General features: G+C 40.0%; 1 protein-coding gene across 1 annotated transcript in view; it reads left to right on the forward strand.

Moving 5' to 3' along the window:
• The first annotated feature begins 1,924 nt into the window (after nucleotides 1-1,924).
• The window catches only part of dhx16 (DEAH (Asp-Glu-Ala-His) box polypeptide 16), a 31,736-nt gene continuing 15,978 nt past the window's right edge, over nucleotides 1,925-17,682 (forward strand). Inside the window, exons 1-15 of the mRNA XM_062062729.1 lie at nucleotides 1,925-2,216; nucleotides 4,242-4,444; nucleotides 4,517-4,758; nucleotides 4,958-5,135; nucleotides 6,840-6,896; nucleotides 6,984-7,238; nucleotides 10,148-10,384; nucleotides 10,473-10,664; nucleotides 13,053-13,163; nucleotides 13,241-13,356; nucleotides 13,504-13,714; nucleotides 13,793-13,891; nucleotides 13,987-14,139; nucleotides 16,678-16,818; nucleotides 16,904-17,066. Of these exons, the coding sequence (XP_061918713.1) occupies nucleotides 4,247-4,444; nucleotides 4,517-4,758; nucleotides 4,958-5,135; nucleotides 6,840-6,896; nucleotides 6,984-7,238; nucleotides 10,148-10,384; nucleotides 10,473-10,664; nucleotides 13,053-13,163; nucleotides 13,241-13,356; nucleotides 13,504-13,714; nucleotides 13,793-13,891; nucleotides 13,987-14,139; nucleotides 16,678-16,818; nucleotides 16,904-17,066 (2,353 nt within the window). The 5' untranslated portion in view covers nucleotides 1,925-2,216; nucleotides 4,242-4,246. The remainder of the gene's footprint in view (nucleotides 2,217-4,241; nucleotides 4,445-4,516; nucleotides 4,759-4,957; nucleotides 5,136-6,839; nucleotides 6,897-6,983; nucleotides 7,239-10,147; nucleotides 10,385-10,472; nucleotides 10,665-13,052; nucleotides 13,164-13,240; nucleotides 13,357-13,503; nucleotides 13,715-13,792; nucleotides 13,892-13,986; nucleotides 14,140-16,677; nucleotides 16,819-16,903; nucleotides 17,067-17,682) is intronic.

Here is a 17,682-nt window from a genome sequence, read left to right on the forward strand (position 1 = left end):
GGGCTATATAAATAAACATTGATTGATTGATTGATTGATTTTTGGCCTTGTATTGCGTTTCAGTTGTTTAGTCTGAGCATTAAGTGAGAAAGACCATAAGTTACAACTTGATGGTGTTTTCATCAAGTTAAGAAGGACAGATTTTCACATTGAAGTTTTTTCCAATTGGGCATTTATTTTTGTATTTTTTTTCAAAGTTCATGTTGCACTGTTCAATGTTCAATATTAAAGTGCTTATCTTTAACAATAAATAGCCTAATAATAAACCAGTGTTTTGTTGCTTTTCATGTCTTCCAAGCCTATGATCATGTGAATTAACTCATTATGATGATAATTTGTTGACACAAAAGAATGGCAATCACTTTTACCTACAAAGGACACACAGCTAAGTAGTTAGCTTCCTTTTAGCAAATTTAATTTTACATTAATTTCCATATTGTGTAAAGGACCAAAAAAAATGTCCTGCCCTTTTCTTACTTTGAGCCCCTGCCCCTCTATAATCATGTGCACGTCCCTGGCTTCAGCCATGTTTCTTGAATACATCTTATATGTGGTTTAGTTGTCATATTATTAATAAATCCCTTTAACACCTGTCCGTTGCTATTAAACTTCAGGCATTACACTGAACAATTAACATGGCTTTAGATTGTGGTCACATGACTCATTTTCATCTCGCTATAGTTCGCCTTGCACCTGTTCCATACTTGCCAACCCTCCCGTTTTTAGCGGGAGAATCCCGGTATTCAGCGCCTCTCCCGACAACCTCCCTTCTCCCGACAAACTCCCGGTATTCAGCCGGAGCTGGAGGCCACGCCCCCTCCAGCTCAATGCGGACCTGAGTGGGGACAGCCGTTCTCACGTCCGCTTTCCCAGCAGCTTGCCTGCCCAATGACGTCATAACATCTACGGCTTTTAGAGAGTAGAGTGTACAACAAGCAGAGAGAGTTCTTGGTTTCTTATGTGGGTTTATTGTTAGGCAGTTTCATTAACGTCCTCCCAGCGTGGTAACAACACACAACAACAGCAGTCACGTTTAGTCTACTGTAAAGCAGTTCGTCTGCCGTAAACAGCAATGTTGTGACACTCTTAAACAGGACAATACTGCCACCTACCGGATAGCCTGCAGAATACTGAAATTCAAGTATGTCTTTTATTTATATGGATAATAAAATAAAAAATAAAATATATATATAGCTAGAATTCACTGAAAGTCAAGTATTTCATATATATATATATATATATATATATATATATATATATATATATATATATATATATATATATATATATATATATATATATATATATATATATATGTGAAATACTTGATTTGGTGAATTCTAGCTGTAAATATACTCTCCTCTTAACCACGCCCTTGGCCACGCCCCAACCACGCCCCCGCCCCAAACACGCCCCCCCCCGACCACGCCCCCCCCCCCCCCCACACACACACACACACACACACACACACACACACACCTCCCGATATTAAAGGTCTCAAGGTTGGCAAGTATGCCTGTTCCCAAGATAATTATTTTACATTTAAGAACTTTGCTGCTGCTTTGACGATTATTTTGATCTTTTCAGTCTTATTTCTTGCCTGTATATATATTTTATAATATTTTTACACACTGCACTTTATTGCACTGATTTTTTTTTAACACACACACGTTTTGCTTACACATTTTATTCAATGAAAATGTCAGCAAAATTTGAGTTGAAAAAAAAACAACAACCTCGAATTTACAAAATTCAAACGCAAAAAAAATAGCTAAATTGTCGGGAAAAAAGCTTTTCTAATTAATACACAAATTAACCTCAACATTAATGCTATTATTTTAATGATTTTACAACAACGTTACAGTATAAGCGAACGATTTTTTTTTAACATTTGCTTTTGGACGTTATTCCCCTAATGACCAGCGGGAGGCAGTAGAACATGTGTTGCATTTTGCTTTTCTTCGGTGGTGAAATACTTCCTGTATGAACATGCTTTGAGCGAATGATAAATTGAGTATTATCAGGATATTTGATGATATTTTGTTTCTTTAGGAACCCGTTCAAGTAGCAACGTAAACCAGTGTCCCATTTCATTGTGCTTTATTGTTCTTATTCTTTTGCCGATGGGCTTACTAGCTAGCATTTGACCGTGAGCTAGCTGTTAGCCTCCGACTTGTGGAGTGTAAACAGTGTCGTTTTGGGACCCTGCAAGATCAGTAAGTTGACTTTTAACATGCTTATTGTGGCTTTAATGAAGTTTACATGTTGTTTGTTATCCACTTAAGAACCAAAGAGGAAAATTAAACTAGCTGTCAGGCGTAAACAAAGCAGGTGGCCTGTGCTTTTCTCTTGTTTCCTTAGCTTTGATGAACAATCGAGCACATTTGATGATCGCTTGGCACATAAACAAATAGCTCCACAATTAATTATGTCTAATGTTATGCTAACTGTACTTCTTTGTAGGACTGGGCGATATGGCTGATAACTTAACCACGACAAAAGTGTTTTATCGGTCGACATCATTGATTGATTGATTGATTGAAACTTTTATTAGTAGATTGCACAGTGAAGTACATATTCCGTACAATTGACCACTAAATGGTAACACCCGAATAGGTTTTTCAACTTGTTTAAGGCGGGGTCCACTTAAATTGATTTAAAGATACAGATATATACTATCAGATATATACTATCATCATAATACAGTCATCACACAAGATAATCATCAGAGTATATACATTGAATTATTTACATTATTTACAATCCGGGGTGTGGGATGTGGAGGGGGCGGGGGGTTATGTTTGGTTGTTATCATCACTTCAGTCATCAACAAATGAGAACATAGAAATGGACATTAAAACAGTGTAGGTCTGACTTGGTAGGATATGTACAGCAAGTAGTGGACATAGAGAGAGAGAGATCAGAAAGCATAAGAAAAAGTATCTACATTTGATTATTTACATTTGATTATTTACAATCCGGGGAGGGTGTTAGTTTAGGGTTGAAGTTGCCTGGAGGTGTACTTTTATTGCGGTTTTGAAGGAGGATAGAGATGCCCTTTCTTTTACACCTGTTGGGAGCGCATTCCACAATGATGTGGCATAAAAAGAGAATGAGTTAAGACCTTTGTTAGATCGGAATCTGGGTTTAACGTGGTTAATGGAGCTACCTCTGGTGGTGTGGTTATGGCGGTCATTTACGTTAAGGAAGTAGTTTGACATGTACTTCGGTATCAGGGAGGTGTAGCGGATTTTATAGACTAGGGTCAGTGCAAGTTGTTTTAGTCTGTTCTCCACCCTGAGCCAGCCCACTTTGGAGAAGTGGGTAGGAGTGAGGTGTCATCTGGGGTAGAGGTCTAAAAGTAATCTGACTAGCTTGTTCTGGGATGTTTGGAGTTTAGATTTGAGGGTTTTGGAGGTGCTAGGGTACCAGGAGGTGCATGCGTAATCGAAAAAGGATTGAACGAGAGTTCCCGCTAGAATCCTCATGGTGCTTTTGTTGACCAGAGAAGAGATTCTGCAGAGAAATTTTGTTCGTTGGTTGACCTTTTTGATTACCATGGTTGCCATTTTATCACAGGAAAGATTAGCCTCTAGAATGGAACCTAGGTAGGTGACCTCATCTTTCCTGGTGATAACAATGTCACCCACTTTTAAAGTGAAATCATTGACTTTCTTAAGGTTGATGTGGGACCCAAACAGGATGGATTTCGTTTTACCCAAGTGTATAGATAGCTTGTTGTCAGCGAGTGTGAAAATACAAACAGAGAAACCTGAGAAGAACTATTTTCTGCAGGTTTAGTGCCAGAAAGTTACGGCTGTGTAACATTTAATTTGGTCCGTCATTGATATTTATTGTTTTTTATTGTTATTGTTATTTATTTGAAATGAATTTGTTATGCAGTAATCATTATTTAAATATTATTGGATCAAATTTCTATGATTTTTAAGTAACACATTCATTATATTTAAAATGTATTTTATTTATACAGTCCTGCACTTTATTTCCTATATGTTGTTTCCGTATACCGGAATGGGGAACAGACAAGGGTTGAAAAGAAAAGAGGTCAGTTTGAAAAAAGAAAAAAAAGCCATTCTGTCGAGGTGACTTTTCCTGTTTTATCCACAATATCTTCGCTCTCTGCAGCACACATTTTTTACTTTCTGTTCTCACACTGTTAGACTGACAAGTACATACATCAAGAAATACATTATTTGTTGTCATTTGTTTCTATTGAAAAGAGATCATGGCAAACCTGGAGCAGTGGGTCAACGACCGTCTCCATGACATCTTGGGCCTGAGTGATCGATATGTGGCCCAGTTCATGATAGGCATCGCCCGCAAGGCATCCAGCTCTCAGGACTTTGTGAGCCGACTCCACCAGACAGGAACCATAGACATCGACCAGACTGTAACTGCCTTTGCACAGGAACTGTATGACAAGGTGTGAACTTATTCAAATACCAGTACAGCATATGCAGTAGCAGTTGCATCCAACAACTCCTCTCTCTTGCAGATTCCTCGCCAGCAGGTGGCAGAGAAAGCGTCCCGGGTGATGGAGCGTCAGGCCATTGAAATGGATAGAAAGAACCGCACATACACCTTGCTGGAGGACAGCGACAGCGATGAGGATGCCGGCGGCACAGAGAAGCTGCAAGGGAAAAAGAGAAATAAAGACAAGGACAGAGGTAGCAAGAGGAAGCACATCAGACAGAAGAAGGAGAGCGAGTCATCCAGTGAGGAAGAAGTGCCTATCAGGTAAACCGCATGTTGTCGAGACTTATTACCAACACAGCAAGTTTGTTTGAGTGTAGATTTATGAAGGACATGGCTTTTTTGACAGTTTTTTCTATGTAATCTCTCAAAATCACCAGCTACTGAGTTATCATATAGTGCACGACAGCTCCCCCTTTCCTCTCACTTTGTTGCTCAAAACCCGCATCTCTTTGTAAATCAGGGGTAAGTCGAGCCTGGACAACAATGTAACGGCTAAAAAGGAGGAGGAAGAAGAAGAGTGGGAGAAGGAAGAGCGTGAGCGGCTGCACGACATCGAGGAAAGAGACGCCTTTGCCGAGCGGGTGAAGCAGAGAGACAAAGACAAGACGCGCAACATAGCGGAGAGGACGGACAAAAAGGTGAGGACACGTTGGCTGCAAAATGTCAATTCGAATGGTATACTGCAGTCATTCCGTCAGTCTACCCGAGGGCAGCTGTGGCTACGAAAGTAGCTTACCACCACCAGGTGTGAATGAATGATGGGTTTTTAACATGTAAAGCGACTTTGGGTACTTAGAAAAGCGCTATATAAATCCCAGGTATTATTATTATTATTATTATTCCCAACCACTGCGCCGCGGCACATTAGTGTGCACCAAGGGATTGCTTTAGGAATTAATCTGATTTCATGTAATTAACTATGAATAAATAATTAATGTATTTTTGTTCATCACCTATGCCAGAGACACATAGTGACAGGCAGAACAAATAACCACCAGATGGCAGGAGGTACATCATTAACCTGTGTATCTTCTGGAGGTCGACCGTGTTTTTTTCACAGCCAAAACCGATTATTAGTACTCAAGGAGGCCGATAACCGATATTAATTTGCTGTAAAAGTTATTTAAACATAAAGTAGACGTCAGTAAACACTGAACAAGGCTTAAAGCTGTTTTTTAACATTATATTTTAGGAAATGTCGGACCATCAGCGAGATGTGTTTTATGCCATGCTAATGTTGTGGTTAATTTAGTATCCAAATGCATCAGGGATTTCACAAACACTTTTATTACGTGTGTCTAAGAGGAGCATCAACATTTGCATTTCAAAATATGGGAAATCTCCTTGGAACATTGGTAAAATTATGGGATTTGTCTACACCACAATAACTGTCCATTTACTCAGTTTTAAAGAAGTTTTTGGATTTAATACATTTTAGGGTTTTCACCTAAGAAACTATGAAATTTTGCGAATATTTAGATAAAAGCAATTCTGGGCTCCTTCACGTAGTTTATAGACATTTTTCAAACTGGCTGACATAATTTCTTCCTAGATGTTACAGAAAGTATGAGAATGTGTGAGCTGCTGCATGCTCTTCTTAACTTATATAATAAGTATCCTATTTGTCATCCATCTTTGTTGTGTTGCCATTTGATTGAATTACGTAACATAAAACTGGCGGCGCTGCTTCAATGAGCCCACGCTCCGAGTGTTGCGGATGAAGACTTGTCAAGCAACTTGATCTCTGCAGTAGCGAAAACAAACAAAACGGGACCGGGAAGACGCCAGGAAAGAAAGACAAAAACTGGATTTCCCGACAAAAATGGAAGTTGCCGGTGACCACTGCAGTAGGGAGAGAAAAGGGGAGTGCGTGTCCGCGTGAGCACCTCTGTGAATGCAGCTGAGCAGATCGGGGAGAGTTTCTAACAAGAATTTAAAATAAATGTCAGATATCAAAACATATTTGTGGAAAATTATTGAAAATTTGAGTAATTTTTATTCTTAAATTAATTTAAAAAAGGGAACTTTTCTCATTCTGGGCAAATAGGCTATGGCTTGAATAGTGGTTATTAATATTTACCTCAAAAAAATTTTTTGTATACTACCTGTAAATAATACTGTCAAATTTGTTCATATTGCATATGCTGATGTAGTTGTGTTGTAGTTGTAGAAAAAAAGACAAATATTGGTGCTGATTATCGGCCCAACCAATAATTGATTAAACGTTAGTATCCACCTCTTTGCTGTTCTTCCAACAAAATAAGTCATGGCACAATAAAGGTTGAGAAATACTGAACAGCTGCAATGTTATGAATTATAAAAATTGTATTTGTTTTTTTCAGGCTTATGAGGAGGCTCAGAAGAGACTAAAGCTAGCTGAAGATGATCAGAGGAATATGGTGAGTGGCAGACATGTCTTATAAATGCTTTTAAAGCAATTTATTTAATATTTTGTGTCCTTTTTTCTCCCTGGTTCACTTTACCAGTTGCCCGATCTGAGGAAGCATTCTCGCAGGGAATATCTAAAAAAGCGAGAGGAGGAGAAACTGGAAGACCTGGAGGCGGAGATCATTGACGAGGAGTACCTTTTCGCCACCGACGATCTGTCGGAGAGGGAGAGGAAAGAGCTGGAGTACAAACGCACTCTGCGCGACCTGGCCAAAGATTACAAAAAGGCCGGTGCTCGTGAGCAGGAGGAGAGGAAGAATAGATACTACATGCCGGAGGAGAACAGAAGAAAGGTAGGTGACCTGTGGAACATCTTATCAGATGTTAGTTCTTGTCAATGCAGTAGCAATGGCAGGTCATTGAAAAGCATTAAAAGCCATTACATGGATTTTGCAAAAATTAAGGCCTTTAATGGCATTAAAAGCATTACAATTTTGATGTTCAGAGGCATTAAAAAATGTCATACAATTCCCGCCTAGCTCAGCCCCAGCTTTCCGTCAGCACGGGACTCAAACCTGGGTCCTACAAATGAGAGTGCAGCGTGCAGCGACCGAGCTAAAAACCTGAGCTGTCAACTCGCTATCCAGCACTGCTCTTAAGGGAGTGTCGTCTACCAACGTGCACACGGCCCAGCCATACTGGCAGGTCTCTGTTGCACAGGCCTATACAATTGATGGTAAAAACATTGTTGTTCACCTTTTTTTATTGATTATATAAACATTTGATCATTTTTATTGGAAGTACAGTATGATGATTGACAGTTGAAACCTTTTAATTGGCAATTTTCTCCAGCCGGTGTTTAGAATGCTACATCCTGTGAACCTCCAAACTTTGCTCAACGGGCTCCGGTGCTATTAACTAATCTGCAATTAAAGGAAGGCAGCAGTTAGTGTGACCAACAAAGCAACTTCTGCTGTTGCCACCACAACTGTCAGTTGCTCCTACCAATATAGAAAATTTATAAAATAATTGTCAGATTAAACAGTCCCGTAAGCCCATTCTAATTCACTAAAGAGTTACAGTTAATGTAAACGTTTTAACCCTACCATCCATCTATTTTCTACCTCTTGTCCCTTTTGGGGTCGCGGAGGGTGCTGGAGCCTATCTCAACCATTCAAGATTATTATTGTCTTACAATTTTGTCTATATAAATAACTATAAGCTTTGACTATGCATAATAACTAGTAGGGCTGTGAATCTTTGGGCACCACACGATTCGATTCTTGGGGGTAATGATTCAAATCAGAATCGATTCTTGATTCGAAACGATTCCTGTTTCAAAACCCATACTTTTAATAACAATGGGTACTAGTGCTATGATTAACTACATTCCTTCAAAAAATAGATAAACAGCTCTGATACATTTCTATATTACTTAAAAGAAAACAGTTTTTGTTTAATAAAGTATCCCACACTTATCTTTTCTAAAGTAAATCTATACAGCAGATATAATCATTTACAAAAGTACATCAACAATATGATTTGCCTGAGTGACTGGACAGGACAGATTTAAAACAAATTAATCAATTAAGAATCGTTACAAATAAGAAATGTAATTCATTTGAAAATCTATTTCTTTTTGACACCCCTAATAACTATCGGCAGTATGACCTGGGCATTACATTTGTTTTAGGTGGCATTAAAAAGGCATTAAAAGCATTAAATTAGATATGCTGGTACGTGCAGAAACCCTATATCAGGGGTGGGCAATTAATTTTTACCGGGGGCCGCATAAGCAACCCGAGCACTGCTGGAGGGCCACACGACAATATTTCAATTAAATTTTGCTCAATATTATTTTTGATATACCGTAAGATAAATAATAATGATGATAATAATAATAATTAATAATTTAATTTAACCTAACTTAACTTTATACAAAAGCAGATTGCTTTTGATGGTTTTATTTTTAACACTGTTTTACACAACACTTCCTGATGTATTATACAATGCAAAAATGTCCATTTCTGCACAGGGTTAATTTCTTTCACTTTATCCTGCATTATCCAACATTTTTCCCCGTCAGATTTGGACAACCATCTGTTGTTAAAAATCGTTTTTAATCATATTTATTTTATATTGTTTTTTATATTGGTTTTACATGTAATTATTTTTTCTTTTTATTCAGTCATCGGTGGAGCTAAGGATAATATTTGAATATTGTTTTTAATATTGTTGTGCAGCACTTTAGAAACATTTTGTTGTTTAAATGTACTATATAAATAAAGTGGATTGGATTGTCACACCTGCCAGCTTGTCCCATTTCAGTCCTAACATGTCCAAACACGCATTTACCTATGTGAACAAGTCATTACCTGTGGTTGTCTCTTTAATTGACTGCATGGCTGCCAGCTACTCCCTGATTTGAAAGTCTGTAGTTTTCCCACGTAAGAAGATGAGCAGTTGGGCGGTGTTACGTACATCGCAGCTCTCATCCAAAGCCAGCGAAAAACAGTCCAAGTCTCCGGGCATACAACGCAACAGTCCAATAAGCACTCCTTAATAAACTCTCCGTCAGAAAACGCCTTACTTTTTCTGGCGCTTGTTGGGTTTGCAGTTTTACCATCAACGCATCAGCCTCCCTTGCGCGCGCTTCATCAGACAGATTCCAGTATTTTCCCTCGTGCTTCGTCATGTAGTGGCGATTTAAATTATATTCTTTAAACACAGCAAGCTGTGTACCACAAATTAAGCACACGGCTTTACCTTTAATTTCTGTAAAGAAATACTTGGCAGTCCATGTCTTGTTGGAAACACACCATTCGTCATCAACTTTTCTCTCTTTAGCGTCTCATCACTTCTCGCTGTGCACCTTCACTCACAGGTTACACCCGGACATATGCCCATAAATAACACTTTTCAAAATAAAAGCAGCACAGTTGTATTGCGCGCACGACATACAGTAGATGTTTTTTAAACTTTATTTTGTAATTTGTGATTGCGCTGTTCAATTCACTCACAATCGCACACGCGCATATGTCCACACGGAAGTAATATAAATAACGCTTTTCAAAACAAAAGCAGCACCGTTGTATTGCACACTCGACATAGATACTTTTTTAAATTTATTTTGTAATTTATGATTGGCCTCACGCGGGCCGGACAGGGATGCACAAAGGGCTGGATGTGGCCTGCGGGCCGCAGAATGCCCAGGTCTGCCCTATATGTATCCTCTCACCTCCTCCTTCTGTTCCTCTTTCAGGAGGTTCCTCAAAAGGAGGAGCTGGAGCTGGAGGAAGTGCCCATGGAGCTGGGAGGAGAGCAGGGCCGCTGGGAGGAGGAGAGACTGAAGACGGCCTCGCTCAGCTTTGGGGCCAAGAAGGAGCGAGAGCAAGGGATGAGGCGACAGCAAGAGAAGTACCAGCTGATCCTGGAGGAGGAGGAGATGATCGACTTTGTCAGCACTGCTATTACCATGAAGGGAACACTGACAGAGAAGGTGGGCAACATTTGTTGATTCATTCTTCAGTTTTTTTTCCAATCTACATTTAGCTGCATCATTCTCTCCTCGTCTCATTTGTGTTCAGGAAGATGAGGCTCCAGCTCTGTCCCAGGCCGAGCTGAAGAAACAATCCATGCAGGAGGTCCGCCGCAGCCTCCCCATATTTCCCTACAGGGAGGACCTTCTCGCTGCCATCCAGGAGCACCAGATGCTGGTCATCGAGGGGGAGACAGGCTCTGGCAAGACCACCCAGATACCACAGTACCTCCTGGAGCACGTGAGTGTCCAATCATTCTGTCATTCTAATATTGAAGGGGAACTGCACTTTTTGGGGAATTTTGCCTGTAATTCATAAAACTTATGAGACAAGAACACAGATCCACCCTCCATTATGATTTTATATAAATGATGTAAGCAGTGTTGGCGTTATCACACTTTTTGTGTCTTTTTAACATTGCAATTAGAACGGACACAAAATTCCGGAAGTCCGTGCGTCCCCCCCAGACGCGGTTTTAAAATTTTCTAACCGATTATCGCTTTCCGCCGGTGTTTTGTTTTGTTCATATTTGCCGGGTCAAATGATTAATTATACCTTTTTGGTCGACTTCAAAGTAATGCACTTTCCGGTACAATTTCTTAAATTTTGATTTGGCGTTTTATCGATCGCAAATACTGCATTTCCGGTATTAGGACTCCTGCATGTTATTGTTTTCGTCATGGCGAGCAATAAACCCAAGAATCAAAGCTTCAATGAAAAGTGGCTTCAGGAGCCACTTTTCAGCAAATGGCTCACTTATGAAGATGGAAAGATGTTTTGCACGCCATGTAAACGGGCTAATAAAAAGAAGGTGCACTGATTTTCAAAGATCCAGCCTCACCAGGCACCAAGAAACACATTCCAATTTGGGTCCCTACAGATCCACTCTTTGGTCGGAATGACGAGGCCGTCGATTCGTTACAACTCTTTATTTATGTTTTCCACAAAGCCAAGCGGACATCCACCATGCTATTAACAGTCCTGAGCATACTAGCGCTCCCTCTCCTAACTTGCCCACTCACTTAAACATGTCACTCATTCCACATATTGCCATTCTTAAAGGGGAACACACATCTTATGGCCATCACCAAGCCAGAGATGAAATGCTAGAGACACTGAGTGCCATTGTATTAAATGACATTGAAACTAACTTGCAAAATTCTAAGTTTGTTGACTTTATTTGCCATTAATGTGTAAATGTGGCGTTTTTTAAACGACTGATTATCTACATACAGGTGAGAATAATCAATAAAATTTGTCTTATGCATGCGTGCCCTGGCACACCATTATCATAATTTCATGACCGAAGCAAAAACTTTTTACACTTTTATACTGAAATAAATACACCTACAACTTATTAAATAAAAATATAGAAAAAAATAAACGGTAAAGTTTAGATCCATGAAGGAAAGAAGAAAGTGAATTAATGTTTATAGCTGAATACATTTACATATGCATAAAAATTAGTTTTCTTTTGTATTATTATTTTAAATAATGGAGTAACGTTTATGACAGCCTTTTTCCTAAACACAATATAGAATGTGAGATAGAACAGGATAATGCATTCATTTATCATTTGTTTTCAAAACAGTTACACAAAAGTGGGACCCCATAAAATTTACTGTGGGTCTCCATTTTTATGAACTAATGGGGTCTCTGGGACCCCATTTTGAAAATTCCTAGCGCCAACACTGATGTAAGTATGTATGTAATGTAGTAACAGGCACATTCATAATAACGTGTAATATTTACGTATTTTACTCATTTTAAGCATATGGCGGCGGATTAATTTCACAGACGCATCACGTTTGCTTTTTTCTTCAACATTACTACTCATGGCATACTCGGTGAGAGACAACAAAGACTACTTTGAGACAAGTGATGATCCAGAAACATATATTTTTGAGCCTGAACATAAGGAGGATGAGCTATAAGTTTTAGAAGTTGTGTGCTAAACAGATTAAGCGTCAGTGAAACACTAAGCATCAAGTAGAAGTATTGCTAAGTGCTGAAAAAGATACACAAACTACGAACATAAAAATAAAAATCCCATACTGTACAATGTCTGCTCTCACTGGGATGCCGACTGATGGGATGTTTATATCTTTCTGTGTAGATGAAGTATTAATCATAATCCTCACAAAAGGTTAAACAAAATGTGCCGCAAGCGAGCATCTGTTGGTGTCTTTCTCGCCGTCTCCGGGTATAAGTTGGATGTCAAAGTTAACCAACTTCTCAGTTTAAAGCCACAACCTTCTACTATCCAGGTGAGAGGCATAATTTGTAATGTATAATTAATTTTCACCAGCTCTGAGGCAGCAGCTCACCGGCTCAATTTGTTAATATAGCAACATCAGCTAGTTGCTAATACTTGTTTAATATTCAGGTCACAAGATGTAAACCTAGTATTCTTGGCTTTTTTAGAGGGTTTTATTGGTGCAATAGTGTACTTCCATTAGCTGCATTGATACCCACCTCGTACTTGCCATATATTACAAGTTAGAATGCTAAAAAAAAAAAGAAAAACATGTGTTCTTGTCTTACATAGGAATTGTGAATGATAGGCAAAATTCCTAAACAAGTACAGTTTCCTTATAAGCACATTGTGATCCGTACGTCCTCCTTTAGGGTTACACTAAAGGTGGATTGAAGATTGGATGCACGCAGCCTCGTAGAGTAGCTGCGATGTCAGTGGCGGCCCGTGTGGCGCAGGAAATGAACGTCAAGCTCGGTAACGAGGTGAGCCACCTCACCTGAATCATTTACAACCAGTCAATTAAAGTTGTTCAGTGTTCTACTTGTCCTTCTATACCTAGGTGGGTTACAGTATTCGCTTTGAGGACTGCACGTCTGAGAGGACTGTGATCAAATACATGACGGACGGCATGCTACTGCGAGAGTTTCTCACAGAGCCCGACCTCGCCAGCTATAGGTAATAAAGTAGGAATTGTCACTCAGACACTTGAACTTATACCAGGTGAAGAATAATATATAAATACATGAAACATTAACTTTATTAAGTGGAATACAAGTGTAAAAATAAGTTATGACAGCGTGACACTGTACGTTCCTCCTTTAGCGTCATCCTCATCGACGAGGCCCACGAGAGGACCCTCCACACAGACATCCTGTTTGGTCTGATCAAAGACATCGCCAGGTTCCGACCCGACCTGAAGGTGCTGGTGGCCAGCGCCACTCTGGACACTGAACGCTTCTCTACTTACTTTGACGACGCGCCCGTTTTTAGGATCCCTGGCAGAAGGTTCCCCGTGGACATCTTCTACACTAAAGTAAGCGCAAGTTGACTAACAGGAAAAGGCTACGTTTGCTGTATAAAAGATCTGATTGACGTGATGTTTTCTGTCAAGGCACCAGAGGCGGACTACATGGAGGCGTGCGTCGTGTCAGTGCTGCAGATCCACGTCACGCAACCTCCAGGAGACATTCTGGTCTTCCTCACGGGACAGGTAGAATGGTGTCCCGTTTGTTTTGTATGAAGAAACAAAGTTTCAACAAAAAAAAATTTTGTTTTACTTTCTTCTGCTTGATATCTGCCTCGCAGGAGGATATCGAGACCTGCTGCGAGAACCTCCAGGACAGATGTCGGCGGCTGGGCTCGAAGATCGCAGAGCTGCTGGTCCTGCCGATCTACGCCAACCTGCCCTCTGACATGCAGGCCAAGATCTTCAGCCCTACTCCACCTGGCGCCCGTAAGGTAGGACACTGTCTTGTCACGAAGTAATGAAGTTATCCACTTAAAGTAGATTAAATGAATTTAGATTAGATTATGTAGAACTTTCATGGTCCTTGGCAGGCTTGTGCAAAATTCCAAATTGAATGAGAATGTCTCCCAAATTACATTTCAAGCACGGTGTCAGAGGGGTTAGTGCGTCTGCCTCACAATACGAAGGTCCTGAGTAGTCGTGAGTTCAATCCCGGCCTCAGGATCTTTCTGTGTGGAGTTTGCATGTTCTCCCCGTGACTGCGTGGGTTCCCTCCGGGTACTCCAGCTTCCTCCCACCTCCAAAAACATGCACCTGGGGATAGGTTGATTGGCAACACTAAAATTGGCCCTAGTGTGTGAATGTGAGTGTGAATGTTGTCTGTCTATCTGTGTTGGCCCTGCGATGAGGTGGCGACTTGTCCAGGGTGAACCCCGCCTTCCGCCCGATTGTAGCTGAGATAGGCTCCAGCGCCCCCCGCGACCCCGAAGGGAATAAGCGGTAGAAAATGGCTTAGTTAATGGGTAAATGACGCCTCAGTGAGTGTTTGGCACACTTACTAGCTGTTTAGACACTGCACTAATACTATTATGGTTCCATAATGGCACCATGTGCTGAAATAATGTAAGTCACTACATTTGACCTGAAAATAAACTTAATAGTTAGCAAATTTAATTATAGAGCTGTGCAGAAAGGAATATGACACCTGCAACTCTGCTTAATGACCCAAATAGTAAACAAGAATAGAACATCTACCTTATTTGGTGCTAAAAGCTCAAAAAGATCCCACACTTCACAATTTTCCTTATTTTCAATTCCATTTAGCTCGATAATGGCGACGAATACCAGATGTCAAACACGGAACACTAACTCCTCCAACTTACAGTACGAGCTGTCTCGTGAGCCGAAATAAGTGCTTCCTAATGAATCAGTCACATCTTTTTTTTAATGACGCACATCGAGGTATCGAGCACTCCTTGTGGTTCAAAAGGCATCAATGCTTCAGTATCGCTTGATGAATCACTATTAAATAACCCTTATTTATCCAGGATAAGGCAATTAAGAACAACTGGACTGTTTGGTTTGTCTTAGAAGACGTTTCGCCTCTCATCCAAGTCAGCTTCATCAGTTCATGCTCATAGACCTAGATTGGTCAGATCTAGTCTTAAACTTAGATTGGTCAGATCTAGTCTAGACCAAACAGTCCAATTGCAGTCGATTGAATGCCCTGAGAATAGAATAACCTGTATGAATGAGAACGTCCATAGACATGAAATGAAGAACATATTCTCATTTGCAATGTCGACCTAGCAAAGAGGCAGATGTTGATATGTGATGATAATCATCGTCTCTCATTTACCAACAAAAATGACCGCTTTGGATTTTAACAATTCACAAATGCTCCTATTGTGCAGGGGTGTATGTGTTGACTTTTTTTTTTTAAATAGACAAAGTGCAGTGACAATAAGCTGTGAGTATTTGCTTTTTGAGGTTAGGGTTACAAGGAATACACAAAACCGTGATAACAAATTCATAAAATAAGTTGGTTCAATGTTATGGGAAAGAATATTCCCTAAAACATTGCAACTTTTGTCGCAACAAAAGCCCCAATCAAAAAAAGCCCACGAAATCCTGGAGGGACTGATAATTGAACAGTTTTGCTGTCTTAAACATGACAGTTTAAAAATAAACTAACTAGAATCAAATAATTATAGTTGCATATTACTTAGAGAAAGTCTCTGCTTTATCCATGTATTAAAAAAATGGAGGGAATTTGTGGTTAGTGTAAGTGTTTTTTGTAGTGGTATTTTTAATATTTATACCAAACTTTTGCTTAACGTGACTCGGTTGTCCGGTTTACTTGTCTGTAAGGATTATTTTGAGAATTGCAAAGGGTTTATTTCAATTTCCTGTAATATCAATTCAACATCCTGCGAAGAGGAGCCAATTCAATCAAAATTCCAATTCTTCAAAAGATTTGAATGGAAATTCATAATTTAGAATTTTGCAGGTTCCAATAGCAGTTACTGTAAAGTGCTAAACACAAGACAGTAGTAGCAACAGCAGCACAGAGTAAAACAAGTATGAATAAAATAAGTTAATAATGTCACTAAAGAATATATGAAAATACAATTTACATATCTAAATAGTAAATGGATTATACTTGTAAAGCACTTATATCTTCAAGGTACTCAAAGTGCTTTGATATTATTTCCACATTCACACACACATACTAAAGCCAGCCACGCCATCCCCAATTGTATCTACTTTATATGTACACACTATTAGTGATGCTTGTTGGAGGCATTTACATGTTGTCTGGGGATTGCTGTGATCTATTACTGCTCTGTAGTCCTTTTTTAGCATACCTTTCTGAGGGGATTTCACATTTTTAGTAGTCCTTGCAATGAAGAGCCAGTAGAGAGTGCTGTTGCAGTTTTCCTTGTCATGTTGCTTTTATTTGGACTTTTGCTGCACCTTTATAGTTCATTTTAATCCTCTCCACTCATTTTTTTGTGTTTCATTTGAAGGTGGTTGTGGCGACCAATATAGCAGAAACCTCGCTGACCATCGATGGCATCATCTACGTCATCGACCCCGGTTTCTGCAAACAGAAGAATTACGTTGCCCGCACCGGCATGGAGTCGCTCATCGTCATGCCCTGCTCTCGGGTGACTGTGCACAGCTGAGCTAACTACCTGTGAGTCTACGTTAAAGGCATCCATTTTCTCCTAAACACTCGCTCATGTGTTTTAGGCCTCGGCCAACCAGAGAGCAGGCCGTGCGGGCAGAGTGGCTGCTGGGAAATGTTTCAGGCTGTACACAGCGTGGGCTTTTAAGCACGAGATGGAAGAGATGACCGTGCCTGAAATTCAGAGGACCAACCTGGGGAACGTAGTCCTGCTGCTCAAGAGTTTAGGTGGGTAAAGTGTTGGACCATTAGCTCTCCACTTATTACACTTATATTGTTGACATGTCCTTAACGTCCAGTATCTGTTGGCTCGTGGTCGAAATCCTGTAGTTTAAATGGCATGCAGAGGATACCTAATCGTGTGGCGTGGTCACGCTAGCTTGATATCCTGCCTTAAATCAGAACATTCCTCAATCACGATAGCGTCACACTGCTGACACATATTCACACTGCCACTGTCAAGCAACTTGTTTTTCTGATAATTCAACATATGTATAAGCGTAATAGGAATTGGCAATATGACCTTAACTCTGTATCACGATATGTATTGCAGCCTCCTGCGAATATATTATAGGGCAGGGAGATTATATGATCGTGATCCTTGATCACGATTAATTTGAGTTTGATCACAGTGATCAGCTGTTAGCATATTTCCTCGATCAAACATGGCGGTACTGTCTGTTAGAAGTTACCGCAGTAGTAAACAGCAGGGAAGCAACAATGCTCTGTGTAATCTTGCACAGAACAATCCACCTTTATTGACCGTGATCCTGTGTGTGTCTGTGAATGTGTTTGTGTTTTGTGAAAGTGTTTGTGTCCGTGTATGTGCGCGACCTCCCGTGTG

This window comes from Entelurus aequoreus, linkage group LG11 (genome assembly GCF_033978785.1).
Source record: "Entelurus aequoreus isolate RoL-2023_Sb linkage group LG11, RoL_Eaeq_v1.1, whole genome shotgun sequence".
NCBI classification, from domain to species: Eukaryota; Metazoa; Chordata; class Actinopteri; order Syngnathiformes; family Syngnathidae; genus Entelurus; species Entelurus aequoreus.